This window comes from Papio anubis, chromosome 19, assembly GCF_008728515.1.
Source record: "Papio anubis isolate 15944 chromosome 19, Panubis1.0, whole genome shotgun sequence".
NCBI classification, from domain to species: Eukaryota; Metazoa; Chordata; class Mammalia; order Primates; family Cercopithecidae; genus Papio; species Papio anubis.
In genome coordinates, this window is record NC_044994.1 from 38,733,288 (window position 1) to 38,754,744 (window position 21,457).

Below are 21,457 nucleotides of genomic sequence, written 5' to 3' on the forward strand. Positions count from 1 at the left end.
AACCTTCTATCAAGGACACAGGGGCCCTTATGCTGTGTGCTATGAGGATGTCCTAACGGAGTCGGTGACGGTTGCAGCAGAAGCACAGAGGAGAGAGTGCCCAGCCCAGGTCTCTAGAGGGGAGGATGCAGGCGGCCATTACCTGACTTCTGCAAAAGTGGTCAGATAAAAGGAAGGAGAGAGGAACTTAGGAGTGTGAGGGCCATTCCAAGTGTTTCAACAGAGTGTGCAAAGGCACCTGGAATAGTATGGGATAGGGCAGGGAGATGGCAGGAAGATCTCTGGGAAGGTGAGTAAGCCAGCTTGGGACACTGCCTGCATGACTTGGTAAAGAACTTGAAGTTTATGGTACAGGCAGGCAATGGGCCCCACAAAAGGTATTTTTGGAAGGTTATTCTCTGAAAGCAGAAAGATCCATCAGAAGGGTCTGGGTTAGGGCAGTAGCAGAGGGGATGCAAGGAGGGAATGACTTAAAGGGATGTTTATGAGTTGGAATTGACAAGATATGGTGAACAAACACACATAAAGAGTGAAGGAGAAGGAAGAGGCAAGGGTCATCCAAGTTTTGGGCCAAGGCAACCTGTGCTTGCTTAGTGTCTAGTTTGTGCTGGGCACTGTGCTAGTCATTGTACGACACTATTTCGCTTAGCTTTGCAACAGCTGTTGAGGTTGGTATCCTGTCCTCATTTCAGATGATGAGTCCAGGGTCTCCGGGGCCTTCCGGAGCTCCCCCAAGTTCACACAGCTACAAAGTAGTGGGAGGAGACTCTGAGTTCAGATTGTTCTTTTAACTATACCAGTTGAGGACATGTTGAGGTCTGAGATGCTGTGCTGACACAGACATGCAGGAGGCCACAGTAAGCATGCTTCCAATGCTCCTAGGGAGGACTGGCCTGCAGGTAGAGGGGTTAAGGGCAGGAGATACTTAAGGCTGTGAATAGATGAGATTTCCGCAGGAATGCTCCTAGGAAGAGAAGAGAACCCTGAGGAAGCTTCACGGAAGATGAATCCACAAAGGAACCTGAGAAGGAGCATTCAGCGAGACAGGAGGAAAGTCGGGGAAGAATAGTTAGAAAACAGAAGAGGAGAGGACTTTAGAATGACCAGAGAGACTGGGCACAGTGGCTCACACCTGTAATCCCAGCACTTTGGGAGGCCAAGGCAGGAGGATTGCTTGAGCTCAGGAGTTTGAGACTAGCCTCATCAACATAGCAAAACTGTTTCTACAAAAAAAAAAAAATTAAAAATTAGCTGGGAGTAATGGCACGTGCCTGTGGTCCTAGCTACTTGGGAGGCTGAGGTGGGAGGATCATTTGAACCCAGGTGTTGAGGCTGCAGTGAGCCATATTTACATCACCACACTCTAGCCTGGGTGACAGAGGGAGACTCTGTCTCAAACAAACAAAAAAGACCAGAGAGGTCAACCTTGTCAAATATTACACGGATGTCAAGGATGATATCTGAGAAGTATCTGCTGCTTTGCTGGTTACACTTTTTATGCTGCCAACCTTCAGAATTTGGAATTGACTTTGGTTATCCCCTGCTCCTCTCCCAGATAACTGTCCCTGAGACTGGATTTGACAGTGTTCAGCACAACCAGCTCCCACGTATGTTTGTGGGATTCTTCATTTAACATCTGTACATACACACACACCAGACCACAAACTCCCAGAGGGCAAGGATGACGTTTTGTTCATCACTAGTTCCCCGGCACCTGGCACCATGCCTGGCACAACATAAGCACTCAATAAATATAATTTATTCACCAATTCACTCACTAAATTGGCGAATGACTGTCTGAAGCCAGCACTCTACTCTGCCTCAATTGTTTCTAAGCACTGCTCTGTTTCCTCCCTGCTCTCAACAAAGTCAAGGGCGATGAGCACATGCTGTCTCTGGGCACCCTGTGATTAGTGGGCAGAGCTGCCGCAGCAGTGTTGCTGAAATGGTCTCAGAGGCTGCTTCTGACCTTGAGCCACCTTTCTTTGTGCTTGGCTAAGCACTGAGTCATTTACTTGTTTTTGCTGCCTTTCAAGTCTGGAGCAGTGGGTTTAGCACAAAGGAAGCCATGATGGTTGTTTTGTTTACAGGGAATCGACTTCCCTTAAATAATGATTCAATGGGTAGTCTGCACTGCATGGTGGCGTGGTGACAGGGCTGTGGTGGAACATGGCAGAAGGCTTCCAGAGTCAACACCAGGCTCTCTGAGCCTTTGAAAAAATGTTTTTCTTATAAACACTGGCCATGTAGCCCTAGGCAAATCATTCGTGTTGTCACTTAACATGTGCTATTTCTGGGCATCTTTCCTCACCTTAAAAATGTGACGATGGCCTCAGTTCCCCTCCAATGCCACTGTGGGTAAGTCACTACTGCTGTAGAGGATAGGGTTAGGGAGAGGTACCTATAAGCACAGATTGCTTCCCGGACAATGACAGCCTCCCAGAGCATTTGTCCCTGGAGGAGGGCTCCATACTATCCTGCACGGGGCATCTTGGTCAGGATCCCTCATGTTCTGGTGTCACTGATTGGGAAGCTAAGACAGAGGTTTGGAGCACAGATTTCGGGGCTCTACAGATGTGGGTGCAGTTTCCTCCATTGGGTGCCTGACCAAGGGCAAGTCCCAGAATTGCCCTGAGCCTCGGTCTCCTCATCTGTACAATGGAAGCTTCCTTACCCAAAGGGGTCTCATGATGATTACAGGAGATAATATAGGGAAAGTGCTTAACGGAGGGCCTGGCACAGAATGAGAGCATGGTAAATGCTAGCTATTATAAAAAGAAATATTACTTATTACTTAGATCCATTCATCATGAATGTCCTCCCCAAATAAGGAGATGGTACAGACCCTGAAGATTTTTACAAAACTTCTAGTTGTAGAGATGAGGCAACTGAGACATGGAGGGAGAGGAAGGACTGGCCCTAAGACCCACAGGCAGGAATATGGCCAGCAGCCAGGTGTCCCGACTCCTCTGTGGGCTGGATCCTGATGCTCCAATCCCCAGCTCCTACGAGGGCCCTGGCTGGGGAAGATTCCAACCTGCAGCACCCTCGGCTGTGGGGATCCTGATGTCTGTGTCACCAGGGAGCCTCCCCCAAACACTGCCCATCTGGAACATAAGTAGTACCCAGAGGGCTTCCAGTAGAGGGCTCTGTCCACAACAGGCACTCAGTAAAGCCCCAGGCGTGACTTGACCCAGGTCACATATTTGCTCTGGGCCTGCTTCCTTAAGTGGAACACAATGGTCTTTAAGAACCTTCTAGTTTTTATATGCCATGGTTTCAAGAACTGGGTTCAATTAACCATGTAGTGGCTAGAAATCTCAGTTAACTGGAATCTTTCCCAGAAATTCCCTCCCTGGGAGAAATAGGCAGAGCTCAAGAAAGTTAATAACCATCCACTGTCCTTTGCAGTTCTTCCTGGTTTAGCAGGTGTTTGGGCTCATTTCATCCCCTTGGCTAAACAGACTGAGGCTCGGAGCCACCTGAGGTTTTCCCAACCAGGACCAGAGCTCAGAATGCAGGTGAGAGTCAGCATTGAGAACAGTGTTGTGTACAGGGCACAGGCTCCACAACAACCCACCACAGGAAGCACAAGCCAAGACACAAAGGTTTGGCCAAGAATGGAGCCCTGGATCAGGAGCCTGGAAGCCTGGGGTAAAGCCTGCGCTCTCCTCATCCCTGACTGGCTCAGCCAAGGGGCCTGTCAAATGAGGTGATTGGATAGCAGATGCCATTCCCTGCTATATTCTCACAGCTCCTAACCCTCCCAGAGCACCCAGCACGTGGGACTGGGCCTATAGTCTCTGGGCCCTGCATCCCCAGAAGATACAGATAATGCCTTTGTTTATCCTCATGTCTTCCTAAGTCCCGCCACAGACCAAAGCAGAATAGGCTTTCCAGAAATGTTTAAGGGGAGGAAGAAAAGAGGAAGTGAGGGAGGTAGAAAGGAAGGAGGGAGGGAGACAGGTAGCCAGGCAGGTGGGCTGAAGTCCTCCTCCCAGCACTCACATCCTATGGTTCCACAAAGCTAAGTTCTAAGGCAGTTCACCAAGTGTCTCTTAGACACCGTCCCATTTATGGTGGAAACACCATAGGGAGAAGCAAAGGGAATTAATTTCAGGTGTGAAATGACATGTGAACCCCTCTCTGCCTAAGCCCGACTGACTGCCCCAAGCCCAGGCTTGGCTGTGAGAAGTCCCGTCTTCCCAGCAGAAGCCTCAGTGATGCTGGTGTCGGAGGCCACAACTCGCTTCTCTCTGCTAAGCTCACCACCTGACATGTCAGTGCTTTCCAGCCCAGAGCCTATGGTTCCGACTGAGGAACACGATACAGCAGGATTCTGCAGGATTCAGAGACATGAGAGGAAGAGGTCTTTATAAATAACTCCTGGTTTAAATGGAGCTGAAAATAGGGAGACAGAAGAGGAAGTCAATCGCTAAGCACTTACTGAGTCAATAACATTGGCTTGGAAGCCATAGTGCAAGTGGCTGGTTTGGTTTATTTCCTTCTCATCAAAAGAACTAACGTAGGATTGAACCTGGGGGCACCAAGACTGCATGTGTGTCCGAGGATGTGTCTGAAAGGATGTGGTGCCTCTCAGGTGATGTCTCAACCAAGACATAACCCAGGCCTTGCATTAGATCTCTCTGTGTGTCATGGAAGAACGTGTCGGGTGGTGTGGCTTGGCTGTTAAGTCCCTGGACCTCTTGAGATCACTTTCTTCACTGGAAGGTCTAGTCACTGGGTTGGCCTCTAAGCTCTGAGATTTAGATAGCAATTCATAGCTGAGTCCTCGATATAAAACTCAGGAACCAAAAGTGTGAATAAAATCTTGACTGTGCTCAAGTGTCCTGTGAAGTGTCCTGTCTCTGCCCTCGATTCCATTCTCTGTAGGGCCTTCCTTTAGCTGCAACAAGGGTCTGCAGTTTGTGCTCTCTCTCGGATGACAAAATTGGGTGGAAATGTGCTTTATTCACTTGCAGTCCCCAGGGCCCCTGATCTTGGGGTGTGGTCCAGCAGCATGCTAGCCGGGGCAGGTGGAGGCACTGGGCGGATGCACCGGTGGGGGCCAGGCCAGGAGGCTCAGCACAGAGCTGACTCTGCCCCGGTTCCCAAACCTGCCTCCCCACCCCAGTATCCAAGTACAGAACTGAACCACGGAGGGAGAGACAGTCTGAACGCCAGGTCCCCACGCTGCCCGGTTCGGGACTCCCAGTTCAACCGGGAGGGACAGCAGGAGAGAATGCGCCGCTTGCCGGGCAGCCTGGTGAGCCGCCCTCAGCAGCAGCTGCAGGTGCCCGTGTGCACGCGGAGGATGCCTCGGCTGTGCAAGTGCAGGAAGTTGAAGATCTCGGAGGGCATGGCGTGGAAGCCGGGACGCGGCTTGACGTTGTCATAGTAGTGGTGAGTGATGTAGAGGCCCGAGGGGTTCATGGGGAAGGCCCAGAAGCCGAAGAGGTGCACCTCCTCACAGAGCTCCAGCGCCGCAGTGGCCAGAATGAGGCCAGTGCTGATGCGCTTGGCTCGCACGCCCAGGCTGAGCCAGTAGCGCGACACGTTGACCAGGTACTGTGGGTGGAAGTAGTAGACAGCCTGCGGCGACTCGAAGTCGTCCAGCACGTACTTGACGCGGATGGACACGTCGGTGTTGCGCGTGTTGTAGAAGGCGGGCAGCAGCACCGACGCGTTCTCGTACACCTGCAGCACGCGGTAGAACGGCCGCCGCCACTTCTCCAGCTTGTGGAACCTGCGCAGGGCGCGAGTGAGAGGTGAGCGCCCACTCCTCTGTGCCCCCACGCCCCTCGCTTCCCCACCCCTTGCACCCTGGGGCTTTACAAAGGACGGAAGGGACTTATAAGGCCACCTGCCTCCTGACACCTCACGCACCTGTGCAGATGAAGATGAGACCTCTCTCAGGGGCAGCTGAGTTTCTGTAAGTGGGTGCAGGAGAGGGCAGTTGGGATCCAAAGGGACAGATATCCAGGGTGTGGCTGCAGGGGGCAGGGCAATGCTGAACCCAAAAGGATGAGGGTGGCCCAAGGGAGGCTCATCAGGGAAGTGGTTGCCGGAGTGGAGGCTTGCTCTAGAGGCCTCACTCCATTCACCTGTTCACCTGTACTGTCATCCTCAAGATCCCCAGGAACGAATCCCAAATGCAGCTGCCTGTCCTGGCTCAGAAGCTTCTTCTCCTGCAGCCTCCGTTTCTCTCTCACACACTAGTGTGTTGTTTTTAGACACAGGGTCTTGCTCTGTCATGCAGGCTGGAGTGCAGTGGTGCAATCATAGCTCATTGCAGCCTCGAAATCCTGGGCTCAAACAATCCCCCCACCTCAGCCTCCTGAGTAGCTGAGACTACAGGTGTGCATCACAATACTTGGCTATTTTTATTATTATTTTAATTTTTTGTAGAGACCAGGGACTTGCGATGTTGCCCAAGCTAGTCTCCAACTCCTGGCCGCAAGTCACACTCTGGCCTCAGCCTCCCAAAGCGCTGTGGTTATAGGCATGAGCCACCATGCCTGGCCCCATTTCTTTACATTAAGCAGCCTCCCCTCTTGGGCCCTCTCTCTCGTCTCTGAGCACTCCTTCACTCGGTGACTTTTCTGTCTCTTCCCGCCCCTTAATAGCTGTTCCCTGGGCATCTGATCCAATTCAATGACCCCCTCCTCTCGTCTCCCACTGTCCCCTCCTCTTACATGTCCTCTGACCTGGTTGGTGTGACTATGCCCAGGGCTAGGGTTTCAACAATTCCCCTAAAACCGTCCAGATGAACCCCATAGAGTTCCAGTGCCGCGGTGGCCAGAATGAGGCCAGTGCTGATGTGCTTGGTTCACACCCCCAGGCTGAGCCAGTAGCGCGACACACTGACCAGGTACTGCGGGTGGAAGTCGTAGACAGCTTGGGCGACTCAAAGTCATCCAGCACGTACTTGACACGGATGGACACATCCGTGTTGCGCGTGTTGTAGAAGGTGGGCAGCAGCATCGATGCATTCTCGTACACCTGCAGCATGCAGTTCATCTGTGAAAGTTCATCTGGAAGGTTTTAGGGGAAGTGTTGAAACCCTAGCCCTGGGCATAGTCACACCAACCAAGTCAGAGGACATGTAAGAGGAGGGGACAGTGGGAGATGAGAGCAGGGGAGCCAGGAGGGGAGCTGAGATCTCAGTGTGAGCTTCTCCCCAGTACCACCTGGACACAGCCAGGTAGGGAGCTGCCTGCCCTGGTCACACCCTGGAAAGCTCTCCCGCCCATCTCTAGGTGAAGGTGGTGTAGACCAGCACTGTCCAAAAGAAATAATGTAGGCCACATATGGAATTTAACCACGTCCGAGTAAGCACATGTGAAAAAATAGAAATGGGTGAAGTTTTTATATTTTCTTTAACCCACTATTTCGAAAATACTATTACTTCAACATGTAATTAATATAACAAGTTAATTAGATGTTATCCTATTTTTGTATTAAGTCTTTGAAACCCAGTGTGTGTTTTACACTCACAGCCAGCACATCTCCATCTGGACTAGCCACACTTCCAGTGCCCAGTAGCTGCATGTGACTACTGGCTAACATTTTGGACAGTGCAGCTCTAGAAAGAGGGCCACTGACCTCTCTGTGATGATGCTGGGGTTCACAGTGACCACATCCGTCTTCACCCCCACGTCCATGGTATACTTCTCTGAGATGGGGGGCAGGTTGCACCTGCAGAAGAGAAGAGGCAGCCCAAGGTGGTCAGTCATTCAATAGGTCAGGCTGGGGAAGGTGCAAGGGGAGGGGAGGGATGGTGATCATGTGGGCAGAGGGATGCAACAGCAACCAGCTAGGTGGGTTCTCTGTGGCCAGGTGGTAAGACAGTCGTTCTTCTGCTCCTTATCAGGCACTGGGACAGCCAACAGGCCTTGCTAAAGTTCCAGACACATGGGGCAGATAAACCACCAGATGTAAAATGCAGTTACAAGCTTGGATAGTCCCTGGACCTCTGGAGGATGGGATTATGACTCTCAGAGGACAGGTGGCAGGGGAGCATCTCCTTTTCTAGAGAGCCAAGGCTTCCCTGAGGAAGCAATGCTTGAGCTGAGGTCTGAAGGAGGAAGTGAGCAAAAGTCCTGTGACAGGAGAAGGGCTAAATAAACATGGGATATATTCAAAGATGCATCTTAGAAATGCAACACATATTGCATGCAAAAGCAAGTCACCACCATTTGTAGAAAGCCCCATAGTAGGAAGAGTAATAGCCCCCAAAGGTGTCCACGTCCTAATCCCTGGAACCTGTGACTATGCAGCCTTATGTGGCAGAAGGGACTCTGCAGCTGCAATTAAGTTTAGGATCTTGAGATGGAGTCATTGCCCTGAGTTATCTGGGGGAGTCCAGTGTCATCACAAGTGTCTTTATAAGAGGTGATATGACAACCAGGGAGAAGAAGAAAATACGTGGCAACAGAATTGGAGTCAGAGAAAGAGACTGGAAGATACTCCACTGTGGGCTCTGCCATGAGCCAAGGAATACAAGGAGCTTCTAGGAGCTGAAAAAGGAAACAAATTCTCCCTGAGAGCCCCCAGAAGGGAATGCAGTTCTGCAGACACCTTGATTTTAGTCCAGTGAGACTTCTGACCTCCAAGACTATAAGATAATAAAATCTGTGTTGTTTAAACCACTAATTTGGTAGTATGTTTTTATAGCAGCAATAGGAAACGAATACAGCCCCAAACAAACATAGTTTAACAATACATTGTTCAGGGGTACATCTACATATGACAAAACAATTTTTAACAATGAGAGAATGATTAAGTACTCAATTCAGGGTAGTGACACCTTTTGGGGAAAACAGAGGTAGAACGGGAAGGAGCACATCAGTTGATACAAAGGCTCGATACAAACATTCGACTTCTTAAATCAAGTGGTTGTTCTACAAATATTCATTTTATTGTTTTGCTTCATACTTAGGTGGTGCAAATATTCTTCATATCAAATACTACATAATGAATGGATGAATAATAAATTTTGAAATAAGCAGGTGTTAGCTGGGTGAACGTGGAACTCATGAACATTCCAGACACAGGTCCCGTGCCAAGGTCCTGTGGTAGATGAGAACATGAAGCACCCAGGAGTGACTGTGGCCTGGTGACTGGAGCACAGGCAAGGTGGGAATGGTACAAGCTGAGGGCAGAGAGGGAAGAAGGGGCCAGACTATAAGGGACGGTGGGCCATGTGAAGAATGTGGCCCTTCGTCAAGGGAAAGCCATGGGTTTAAGGAATAACTGTGCAGAAGAACCCTCTATAACAGGACTATGACTTTCACCTACTTTATGATCCAACCACACCCCTGTCTATCAGACCACTACGAAAGGCAGGTTTTATATTATCATTAAAGATTGAGCGGGGGAGTCAGGGGTGTCTACAGTCAATTGCCATTTTTTTTGAGCATCTGTGGCATGCCAGGAACTTTCTAGCATTATATGAGCCATCAATAACCTCGGGTGGCAGATATTAGGCTCCCTGTGTTGCAAATGAGAAACTAGGCATTCAGAGGGTCAAGGCAGGGCAGAGGACGGGCCTGACTGCAAGCCCAGGTCTCGTTCCCAGTACAATAGCATCCAGTGTGGACATGCCTAGAACAGGATGGAGTCTCAGGGCATCTTGGCATGCACATACAAGCACCCAGCAAGGCTTTGCTGCTGCCGCACTGCTCTGACGATGACGACGATGAGAACGGAAGGGCCCACAGCATTTCCAAAACTAGCAAACACAGCTGTGTGCTCTCACAGATCTTAACAGATCTTAGGTGGTGGGACAAGAGACTAGCCCCTTTGAGGGAGACGCTTACTGTCATATGATCGAGCTAGGGAAATGATGTGATATCACAGAAAGAATGCAAGACCAGAACTATATCCCATTTCTGACTATGACTAGCCCCATGACCCTAGCAAGGAATATCATCCCCTCCCAAAAAATTGTTTTTCATCTGTAAAATGAGAGGAATATTTTAAAATAACATTTTCATTATAATAAAACTTAGTATGTGTCCCGCATTGTTTGAAGATTTTAAACATTAATTCATTTATTCCTCATACTGACCCCAACGGGTAGGTACTATTATCATCCTCATCTTTCATTTTAGGAGATAAAGGTGTAGTGGCTAAGTAACTTTTGCAAAGTAACACAGCTTTTTCTAACTCAAACCAGGCTCCCCAGCTTCAGAGCCTGTGGACAGAACCACTATACGCTCCACTTCTTAGCCCTGAAAATCACTTCAGTCCATTCTTTCATTCATGCCTTCATTCCTTCATTGAAGACTCATTTTTCTGAGTAGTTATGTTGTGCCAATTATATCAGTTACTGTAAACAGAAGTTCTCTGTGTGTTTCCAATCTGCAAGAGTGAGACCACTCAGCGGGTCCCTGGTTATAGGGCTGGGTGTTAAAGGCCGCATGAGAGGTGGACACCAGGTTCCGTGGGAGCCCAGAAAAGAGTGCAAGTGGGTTTAGCCAGGGAAGGAGTGGGTGATTCTTGAGCTAAGCTTGGAAGGACAAGTGGCAGTTGGCAAAGCAGGATGCAGGGGCTGGGGAGAGAGCATTCCAGCCAGAGGGAACAGGACCTGGAGGGCAGTTGCTGGCATTAACTGGGCTCTAATGGTGCGTCCAGTGCTGGAGGTACTAAGAGTTATACAATCATTATGTCATTTAATCCCAAAACTGATGGAGCTGCTATCCTTATCCCCATTTTGCAGATGAGGAAAACAAGGCCCAGAAGGATGACATGACATTCCTGAGGTCATATGCCTAGCAATGCTGGAGCCTGGATCAAAGTTCAGGGAGACCCCATAGACCTTGGCTTCTCCCCAAAAGACCATCTTGAAAGAGGCTTTCCCTGCCTCCCCTGGCAGGAGTGTGGCTGGGCTAAGGATTCAGTGAGGGCCAGAGATTTCGGTGTTGGAGGAAGCTTAACCTTCAATGCTGGACTCGACTAGGCATCCACAGGGAGCACGTGGGCAGACTCCAGATCACAGAGAGAGGTGTGTCTCTCACGCTCCGCCTGTGACAGCAGGTGACGCAGGGTGTCCAAGTCTTCCTTCTTCTAGAGACAGAGGCTGGGGTTGGACATCCAAGAACCCAAAATATGCAGGAGTCCCTTTATTTTAGGACCTCAAATCACACCAAACCTGCTCTACCCTCCCCAACCTGACACCTACTGAGTGGCCTGATGATTGTGGATCCATGCTTCCTGCGACCCCACTGCAGACTCAACCGAAGTCTCTTTGCTTTAAGCTCTTATTTTCAACCCACCTTCTTCACCCAGGCTAAAGATATAAATGAAGATTCACTAAGAGATAAGAGTGGGGCTTTATGTAAGGAAGAAGTGCAAAGACCAGTCTCTGGCTTAGTTAAAGCCAATATTGGTGTCTGCCACAAGGGTGCCCTGGTTCCACCAGTGCTTCTGGAAGGGTAGCACCCACCCAAGAAGATGGCGCCCAGAGGACCTCCCAACACAGCTGCAAGCTCCTGAGTCCTCAGTGCCTTCAAATCTGTGATGCCCTTTGCTCTTAACATAGCTCCCATTGTGCAGATGTGGACACTGAGGACCTGGGAGTTTAACGACTTCCCCAAAGGGTTGGGGCTGGAGAGAAGAAGGGATATCCCAGACCTGAGGGTCTGCAGGGGTGGGGAGTGGGGATTACTTGCTTAAAGGGTAGCATTAGGGCACCGGGGAAGAATATGGAGGAGGAGGGCCACGGGGTAGTGGCAAGGGCAGTGCCAGGGTTTCTTTTACCGGAAGACGAAGTCGGCGCTGTTGATCTCCCTCCCGCAGCGGCTGTTCTTCAGGATGCCTCCGTTGCCCACCACAGCACACTTCTTAAACTGGGATCGGTAGTAGGGCATGTCCTGGGGGAGGCAAAGGCAAAGCTGTCAGAGCCAAGCCACCCCCTGCCTCCACCTGCGACTCTCACCTCTGCAAGCACACCTACCCCTGTTAGCTCCTGGCCCCAAGAGGCAGCCTTGTGGGGAATGTGGGAGGAAAGCGGCTTTTCACTTTACAGATGGGAAGAGTGATCGAGAGTCTTGTTACTATTAGATGGCCCCAAAGGCCACTCCCATCCCTGATGCCCAGGGCCTGCTGGGCAGCTTCCCTCCTGGCACACAGCAACTGGCAGTCCTGCATGAAACGGGCCAGGCCTGTAGCCTGTGCTTCAGGTGGGACCAGCAGCCAGGTGGGGTCTCGTGGAGAATCACGCTGCCCTGGGACCATCAGGAATCAAGCTAAAATTAAGGGGGACTTCTGTGGGAGACTGTCCTTATTCATGGTCCATTTTCTCTGGATGGACAGGCCCAGTGAGCCAAGACAGGGAAAACAGGGGCATCTCACAGCCAGTGGGTGAGTAAACTGCACTATTAGACTTGTACGAGAGAGGAATAAAAAAAAAAAAAAACAGTCATTTTCAGAAAAAATCATCAAAAGTTTATTATGTTCTATATGGGTGTTTCCTAAACTTCTGTAAGTTAAGAACTACCTGGGATACTTTCTGAAAATATAAATTTCTGGGCTCCATCCCAGCACCACAGAATCAGAGTCTCACAGATAGGAGGCTGGGAAGCTGAATTTTTTACAAATACAAAGAGACACTTATATTTAGGGAAGTTCAGGAAATGTGATTCTATGTCACATTGCTTTAATTCAGGGACAAGCGAACTACATACAGCCCGTGGGCCACATCTGGCTTACCGTCTGTTTTTGTGTAACTTGCAAGCCAGGAATGGATTTTATATTTTTAAGTGGTTGGAAAAAACCCAAAGAAGAAACAATTTTGTGATACATGAAAACTATGTAAAATTCCAATTTTGGCATCTAATAAGATTGAAAGTGTTACTGGAACACAGCTACTCTCATTTGTTTATTCATGTCTGTGGCTGCTTTGTGCTGGAATGATAGAGGTGAGTAGCAGTGACAGAGAGACTATGAACTGCAAATCCTAAAACAGTTACTGCCTGGCGCGTTCTGGAGAATGTCTGGTGAGCCCTGCTGTCTGTCCCTGAGCTTCAGCAGTCCATACCCCGGCTCTCCTTGGATCTGTATGTCATACTAAGTTGTGTTACACCCACTGGCATTACTTGCGTGAGATGCAAGTCACCTGCTGTCACCAGTCTCATGTTCCAGGCCTTGTAAGACCCACCTTGTAAAGGTGGCTCAATACCATCCTCCCTTAGGGCCACAGTGAGTGAGAACACATTTGACACTGCTCACCTTCAGCTCCTCCCCCACATCCCCAGAATGCATGAGTCTTACCTATATACTCTGGTACCAGTCACAGAATGCAGGGAACTCTGGGCTTTGTTTCACACTCAGCCAAGAAGCAAGGCAGCCAAGGCCTTCAGATTTCATCCAAAAAGACCTCCACATGCCCCCACTCAGAATTTCTATAAACTACATTCACTAAGTGCTGTCCCGGGCCCAGAGCTCTCCTGGATGTGGTTATGAACACACCCATGCAAACTTCCTCCTCTTCAGAGTCCATACGCCACCACACCTGGGTAATTGCCACAACTGGCTGAAAGTGCAGGTTCCAGCGCCCCTTCTCTGAGACTAGTGCAGTGAGTCTGCACCAACAGTCAGCCCAGGTGATTGCAGGTGCGCAGCATCAGTGATCTGAACATTTCACGTCTGTGGCTCACTCACTGCGGTTCTCAATGGCTAAGGTCAGTGAACTAAACCATTCAGGTCTGTGGCTCACTCATTTTGTGGTCCTCCATGACCAGGGAGCCACCGTGCCAGCCCTGCACCGCCTACCTCCAGAATTCTTTTATGTGAAAGGAAAAAAATTAATATCTATCTTGATTAAGTCTCTGATATTTTAGATGTTCTGTTATAATCAGCCAAATCTATTCATAGTTCAAACCCCGGTGTTACAAATAAAAAGACTGAGGTTTTGAAAGACAAAATATCTGCCCATGGTCATCTAGGGAGCTGAACCTTTCAGAGTCTAGATCTGCACTGGGTGGTTCGTTCTTGTGTTCACAACCTCTGCATGTGTTTCTGCTCATGTGCCTACCTCAGGTGGGGGACAAATGTGTCGTCATTCTCTCCCATATCTGCAGGATATCCTCTGCAAGTAATGCAATACCCAGAATTTTCTGGTCACTTTCTCACCAAAAGTCACTCAAATCATAGCCAGTTGGCATTCATCGTTCTCAGAACCCCCAAAGAAACCCAGAGGGTGGGCTACTGCACCTCAGACAACTGGTCAACCAGGACCAAGATGACTGAGTCCAGAGGACAGTGAGTGAGTCATAAAAAACCCCAGGGACATTGCCATGGAGGGCTACAGGGGCCGGCTCCCTCGCCTCACCCAGACCGCCCCTGCCCAAAGCAGCACCTTGGGAAACATGCGGAAAATCTCCTGGTTGATGTGATAGATGCCGCTGGTGTCCACCTCATACTTGAGCTTTGTCCCCAGGGGAGTGTTCTTCTGGGTGGTGAAGAGAAAGGCAGGGGCGTTGCAGCACCTGGACAGAGTGGACCTGCCAGGCAGGGAGACAGGCAGGAAAGACATGATGCAGGGCAGAGCACAACCTCAAGAAGAACAGAGGGGTGGAGCCAAGGCCTCTCCTGCCCACCCATCTCCACGCTCACCCCCACCGTGCATGGAGCCGAGGCCTCTCCTGCCCACTCATTCCCAGGCTCGCACCCACCCTGCACCTCTGCTCATGCTGTCCCCTCCCTTTTCAACGCCTCTCCCAAGGCCCCTGCCTTCTGCCACTCATTCAGGGCCCAGGCCAGGTTTCTTTCCATGAAGCCCCACCCAGCTGCCCCTGTCTGCACTGACGGAACTCCTCCATGGAGCCCAAGTCCTGGCCACTAACAGAGGGTGAGGAGGAGCTTTCCGAAGAGCTCCAAGCCAGGCCTGGCACAGAAACTTGGGTTGCAGTCCTGGTGTCAAGAGGCCCGGATTCTCGCTTCTGCTCTGCCCTGACCAGTTGTGAGGCTACTGGAAGGTGTCTCTTTCTCTCTCGGCCCTACTTTCTTCATGCTGGCTTGGCTCTTCTACCTCTAATCCTCTGTAACTTGTGATTGCAGTTTGCCAAAGCCAGGAAGGTTTTATAATCTTTTTTTTTTTTTTTTTTTTGAGACAGGGTCTTACTCTGTTGCCCAGGTTGGAGTGCAATGGTGCGATCTCTGCTCACTGCAATCTCCGCCTTCCGGGTTCAAGCGATTCTCCTGCCACAGCCTCCCAAGTAGCTGGGATTACAGGCATGCACCACCATGCCCAGCTAATTTTTTTTTTTTTTTTTTAAGTAAAGTCAGGGTTTCTCCATGTTGACCAGGCTGGTCTCGAACTCCTAACCTCAGGTGATCCACCTGCTTCAGCCTCTCAGCCTCCCAAAGTGCTGGGATTACAGGTGTGAGCCACCATGCCTAGCCTATAATTTTTTTTTATTATTATTTCATCTCTTGCAGGTACTTCACTGGGAAGCCCAGCTGGCTCCCAGTCACAGAGAGCAGAATTTCCTATAGAGAGCTGGGTTTCAGAATGTAACTTAAGGCTTCCTAGAGAGGAGGCCAAAGGCCTGGCAAGGCAGGGCCATGGGTTGGCATTACAAACCAGCATCTGGGCCTTTTAGCTTTGCTAGTTCAGAAGCTCAGTCTTGTCAGCTCACTGGAGAGCATTCCTATTGAGGGAGACTGACTCACACTAACCAAGCTCATGAGCGACTGATATACAAACCAGAATGTCAGCGTGCCTATTTGTAGGCAGCAGGGTGGGAGAAGGCCTCAGTTACAGGATTCCTTTCCTGTAACTGGAATGCTCATGCCTGCCTTCTAACACCCACCTGCCACTCCCTCATGGCACCAGGTTCCTGCCAGCCTGAATGAAGCAGCTCATCATTGTTTCATGAGCTTGAAATGAGAGCAAAGGGAGGCAATGACCAGCCTGGAAGGTTTTCTCACTTAGAGCATGGCAAAGCCTGATGTCACTGCCTTTTCTCACACCTGAAACTGCTCCACACCCCTCATGCCCAGAGCTCCACCCCTGCACTGTGCTGTCTTGTCCCTGCCAAAGGCTCCCACACTCATCCCTGTTTTCCTCTTGCCACATAATTTCCCTGTTGCTTCATGTTTCCTGAGATATGTGAGTCCCACTGCTGAGACTTTTTTTTTTTTTTTTTGAGATGGAGTCTCGCTCTGTTGCCCAGGCTGGAGTGCATTGGCGTGATCTCCGCTCACTGCAACCTCCACCTCCCGGGTTCAAGCAATTCTCCTGCCTCAGCCTCCCAAGTAGCTGGGACTATAGGCATGCACCACCATGCCCGGCTAATTTCTTTGTATTTTTAGTACAGACAGGGTTTCACCATGTTGGCCAGGCTGATCTCGAACTCCTGACCTCGTGATCCGCCCACCTCGGCCTCCCAAAGTGCTGGGATTATAGGCGTGAGCCACCACGCCTTGTCCATTGCTGAGACTTCTATTCTGTCCTAAGCCTGGACAACAGGCTTTTGCTTCTCACTGACCTGGTCCAGACTGAGTGTTTTATCAGCCATACTCTCAGTGTGCCAGGTCTCACTCGCCCCCAGGGGCACCTCTGTGCAGTGTGCATGGTAACGTTTCTAAGGGGCCAATTGGCAGCACAGATTATGGATCTATTCTCTACTCTCCCAGCACTTTGCTCAAGCTCATGTTCTGTTTTTTATGATAGGTGAGTCTCTGCAAACTACTGTCAGGCCTTTGCTGGGTCTTTGTAGTCTCTCAGAGGCCTCTGGCACCGGATCTTCAAGTGTTATCACTTTAAACATTCACATTTCTGAAAATGTGCCCTTAAAACTACTACTCTACCTCTAGATTTCGTCTGGAGCTGCAGCAAATTGGAACAAACGATTTATAAAGAAAAAGCTTAGTCATCTTTGCTTTTCACAATCTCTCGTGCAGGACTCCTACATGCTTAGAGCTCCTCAGTACATTTAAACTTGGACCTGAGTACTGAAATCCAGCATAGACACAAATTGCCACATCACATCAACTCCATAAAATAAGGTCTACCTGCACTAAAATAATCCCATAAGCTCACAGAGTTTTAGAGATGGAGAAGACCCTAAAGTTTACTATCCATCAAAAAGAATTTTTGGACTTCTATTATGTGCTGAGTTCCCACAGGAGAACTTTAAGATCCAGCTCTTACCTCTCTGGGAGTTTATAATCTGCTCATTTTGGTTAGACAGCATTTATAAAATAATCTGCAGCAGGGCTCAAATGTCTCGTGGAGGCTGGAAGAACTCAAGCGCTCTGAGAAGGAGAGAAGTCACTGGGTCAGAGTGGCTGCCCCAGGACAGGGGAGGTGAGGACTAGGAGGCCATAGAGAATGCGTAATGCGCCTTCACACAGGCCTGCCAGAGACCACTGGCACATGCTTCCCTGCTAATAGCCTCATTGAACCTCAGCTGTGTACTGGAGATGGCACCACCAACCTCGCAAGGCTGCTGCAAGGACTGAGGGAGAGAAGGTGGAAGACGGCACCTGGGCAAGGTGCCCGCCTCAGCCTGCATGTTGAATCAGTCCCCCACACTGCTCAGATTCCTCAGCCCAGTCAGGGCCTGCTCTAGGGAAGATGCCCACTGAAAGCTGGGCCTTGCAGGACGACGGAGACTGGAAGAGGTGGCAGTGAGGAGAACTATACAAGGAGAAGGGAGGACAGATGAATCATAGATACTTGAACTGGTTGGCCTCAGAGATGTTCATCGCCCATTTGCACATCTGGAGGCTCTTCCACCTGTCGAACAGCTCTGACTGCTTCACCCTTGGGAGTAGAGGACAGAAGAGCACATGAGCGGGGCAGGTAGGACGGAGTGCGATCATTCCCAGAAACGCTCCCTCCTGATCTCCCACAGCCGAGTCCAGTTCCAGGGCTGGCCCTTGGCATTGACCATGTTTTCTTTTCTTTTCTTTTTTTTTTTTTTTTTTTTTTTGAGACAGGGTCTCACTCTGTCATTCAGGCCAGAGTGCAATCATGCATTCTCAGCTCACTGCAACCTCCACCTCTGGGGTTCAAGTGATTCTCGTGCCTCAGCCTACCAAGTAGCTGGGACTACAGGTGCGCCACCACGCCTAGCTAATTTTTGTACTTTCTGGTAGCGATGGGGTTTCACCATGTTGGCCAGGCTGGTTTCGAACTCCTGACCTCAAGAGATCCTCCCGCCTCGGTCTCCCAAAGTGCTGGGATTACAGGTGTGAGCCACCGTGCCCAGCTGGTATTTTCTTATTTTCTGTATTTCTGATGCTCTGGCACCTGGTGCCTTGCTAATACCTAGTCAGCAAACAACTGTCCTGCAAGCATGCCTTTCATGTGCAAACCAACCAATCAGAGCCCACACCCTCAACCACCTCCTCATTGACAGGACACCATCTCCCTCCTCCCACCCCCTCCCCTAACCATCCCAGGGCCCGGTATCAGACAACCAGAGGCAGTCCCTATGCCTCAGAGCCTGCCAGAATTATTCACACTAGCCAATCCTAAACCTGGCTACCCTGCCGACACTGCCTTGTCCACTCCTTCCCGCGAAAACCTCAATAGTCTCACCCACGCTTTCCCCTCACTGCTGCCTCCTGACTGGCCCTGGGGCTGCCCTGCAGGGTGTGCCTCCTGTTTCTATGGCTCTGTGAGTATAACATCTTACTTCATGATGGTCATTTTCATGTCCGCGTGTCCTACCATACCTGATTAAAACAAATCCCAGAAACACTTTGAAACCTTCTTCCTCACATGCCCACCCCCGAGGGCCTGCATAGTTCTCTTGGGAACATCTGTCTATAAAGGGAGTCAGACCCCAGTGGAACACCCATCAAACACCCACACAGTTCAGCACTCAGTAGGGCTCATGAGCAGGGTATGCCCTTCTCTTTCTCCCTTCTCAAGGGCAGATCACGGTTTCCAAATGACAGAAAAGATGAGATGAGAAACCTGAGACTGCCCCTTCTCCCTGAACAACCCTCCGCCAGGCTTTATGCTGATTGGCACTTAAACATCTCAGCATCATGACATTCTAAAGCACTCTCAGGAAAGGGAATGTCTAAACCACATAGCATTCTCCCCTTGACCGAAACCTGCAAAAAGAACTCATTTTTAATTTACACATTTACATTGACTTATTTATAATTATGCATACATATAATTGTTTCAGTGCTGTATCCCCAGCTTCTAGAACAGTGCTTAGCAAAATATAGATACTCGATAAATATTTATTAAGTGAACGGCTGAGCCAAATCAAAAATACAAATTTCCACAAACACTAAGTAACCAATATGAGATCCTCATGCACATTAACCTCAAATAGTCGCTCACCCTTCTCGTCGGTTTCTCTCCTCTTTCAGCAGTGCCTAATCTCAGAGCCGTGTCCACATTCCCAAGCCCTCTCTGCCACAGATACGCTTTAGCATCTCTGTTACCTACCCCTATCTTTAGTTACCCCTTCCCCATTTCAATTAAGGAATTGTTCCTTGCATCCTACCCAATTCCTTCCTCCTTTAACTCACTGTTGGTTTCGTGGGTATTCTACAGAAATGTCCAGAATTCTCTAGGATCCCTGCCATTGAAGATTCCAGTGAGGCTCTGGCCTGGTGAGAGTCATGAGATCCAGAAAGATCCAGGAGGCTCCCAAGCCAGGCCAGCGCCCACTCCTTCTTAAGTAATGGATCACAAGACCCATTATACAATTGGGCGAGCCCTTCCTGATGAACTCTAGATCTTCGGCAAAGAATTATGCACCTTTTTTTTTTTTTAAGGGGATCCTATGGTCAAATACAGTTGGGGAAAGCTGAGCTAAATAAAGTTAAATGCTTTTCTTTACTGCAAGACATCTCAGATACCTTAATATGTTCTCACACATTGTGAATTTCCAAGAAAAGTATTGGATCATGGGATCCTTTTTCCATTGAGTAGTTCGAAAGATTGTAATTCTACAGTAAAACTGTGAAAAGTAGACAGATCATACACTCTTTAAAGACAGCACCATGATTTAGCTCTCTTGATCATGCACGGTCCCCACTTCAGGGCCAGGCATTCTGTAGTTGTTTGGGGTCACCTGGCTGTGGACCACTAAGAAGCTCGTTAGTCTTGGGTGCTGGTGCAGAGAGGAGCCCTTCAAAGGAAGCTGTCCTGGTTTGATCATAAATGGGAACACTCAGCCTTTAGGAGCTGAGTGTTACCAAGAAACTGCTATCACTATGGCTCTTACCCTGGGGTGCAATGAAGGGCTAAAGGAAGTGCCTGTACCCCCTGATTTTGTTATAGGCAAAATCCATGTCTATCCACCCATGTGCATATCTTTGGGGAGAATCTGAAGCTTTCTTCAGGTTCCTACAGGGGTCCATTATTTAAAACAAAAAAAAAGCAAATACCCATTTTAAAAACCCTTTTTAGGCTGGGAGCAGTGGCTCACACCTGTAATCCCAGAATTTTGGGAGGCCGAGGCAGGCGGATCACCTGAGGTCAGGAGTTTGAGACCAGCCTGACCAACATGGTGAAACCCTGTCTCCACTAAAAATACAAAAATTAGCCGGGCATGGCGGTGTGCACCTGTGATCCCAGCTAGTCAGGAGGCTGAGGCAGAAGAATCGCTTGAGCCCAGGAGGCGGAGGTTGCAGTGAGCCGAGATTGTGCTATTGCACTCCAGCCTGGGTGACAGAGCAAGACTCCATCTCAAAAGAAAAAAAAAAGCCCTTTTTAAAAAAGGGTTCATTTTACAGAGGCGAGTCCCTGTGTTTAATCAGAGGTGTCTTCAAACAAGGCAAGCCTCCCCTACGGGAAGAATACATGGCTGGTGGGGCAGGGGTGATTGCAGGAAAAGTCATGGAAAATAGTAACTAAATACATGGATTTTGGAACTAGTGGGACTTGGGCTAAGACCCAAGTCTTAGTTCCGATACCTGCTAACTATGAGGCTTCAGGCTGGTTATTTAACCTCTCTGAGCCTCAGTTTTCTCATTTATAAAATGGGTGTAATAATAGTCTCTTGCCCTCCCAGATTTGTTAAAATAATTAAATAAGATGATGTGATAAAAGACTAGGCGTGGCACCTGACACACAGAAACATCCAGTAAGTATAAGTTATTATTATTGTTAAACTGAACTGCCTTGACTATGCTCACTCACAGCCCCCTATACTTTCCACTTTTGTAAAATCCATGAACTATCATGACTGCTGATCTTCCCCACTAGACAGTAAATACCATGGGGGCAGGGGATCAAGCCTGCACTCATCACTGTAACTCAAGTGCTAAGGCACATAGCAGATGCATGGTAAATATTTGTTGAGTATACCAATAAGTTAATGAATTAATTGAAACATCTGAGTTCAAATCAAGTCTCACTATTTGTTGAGTATCTCCATATGGCAGGAACTAGAAATACAGTAGTGAACAAAACAACCCCTTGGTTCCATGGAGCTTACATACCAGTTGGGGAGGAAAATGGAAAATAAAT

At 49.2% G+C, this 21,457-nt stretch overlaps 1 protein-coding gene across 2 annotated transcripts in view; it reads right to left on the reverse strand.

The window, feature by feature from the left end:
• Window positions 1–4,347: 4,347 nt before the first annotated feature.
• Window positions 4,348–21,457, reverse strand: part of ST8SIA5 (ST8 alpha-N-acetyl-neuraminide alpha-2,8-sialyltransferase 5) — a 90,208-nt gene continuing 73,098 nt past the window's right edge. For both annotated transcript variants that reach the window (XM_003914347.4, XM_003914348.4), the window contains 5 exons: window positions 17,690–17,776; window positions 14,363–14,507; window positions 11,764–11,876; window positions 7,606–7,698; window positions 4,348–5,746 (listed from right to left, as the gene is read on the reverse strand). In XM_003914347.4, the coding sequence (XP_003914396.1) occupies window positions 5,278–5,746; window positions 7,606–7,698; window positions 11,764–11,876; window positions 14,363–14,507; window positions 17,690–17,776 (907 nt within the window). In that variant the 3' untranslated portion in view covers window positions 4,348–5,277. The remainder of the gene's footprint in view (window positions 5,747–7,605; window positions 7,699–11,763; window positions 11,877–14,362; window positions 14,508–17,689; window positions 17,777–21,457) is intronic.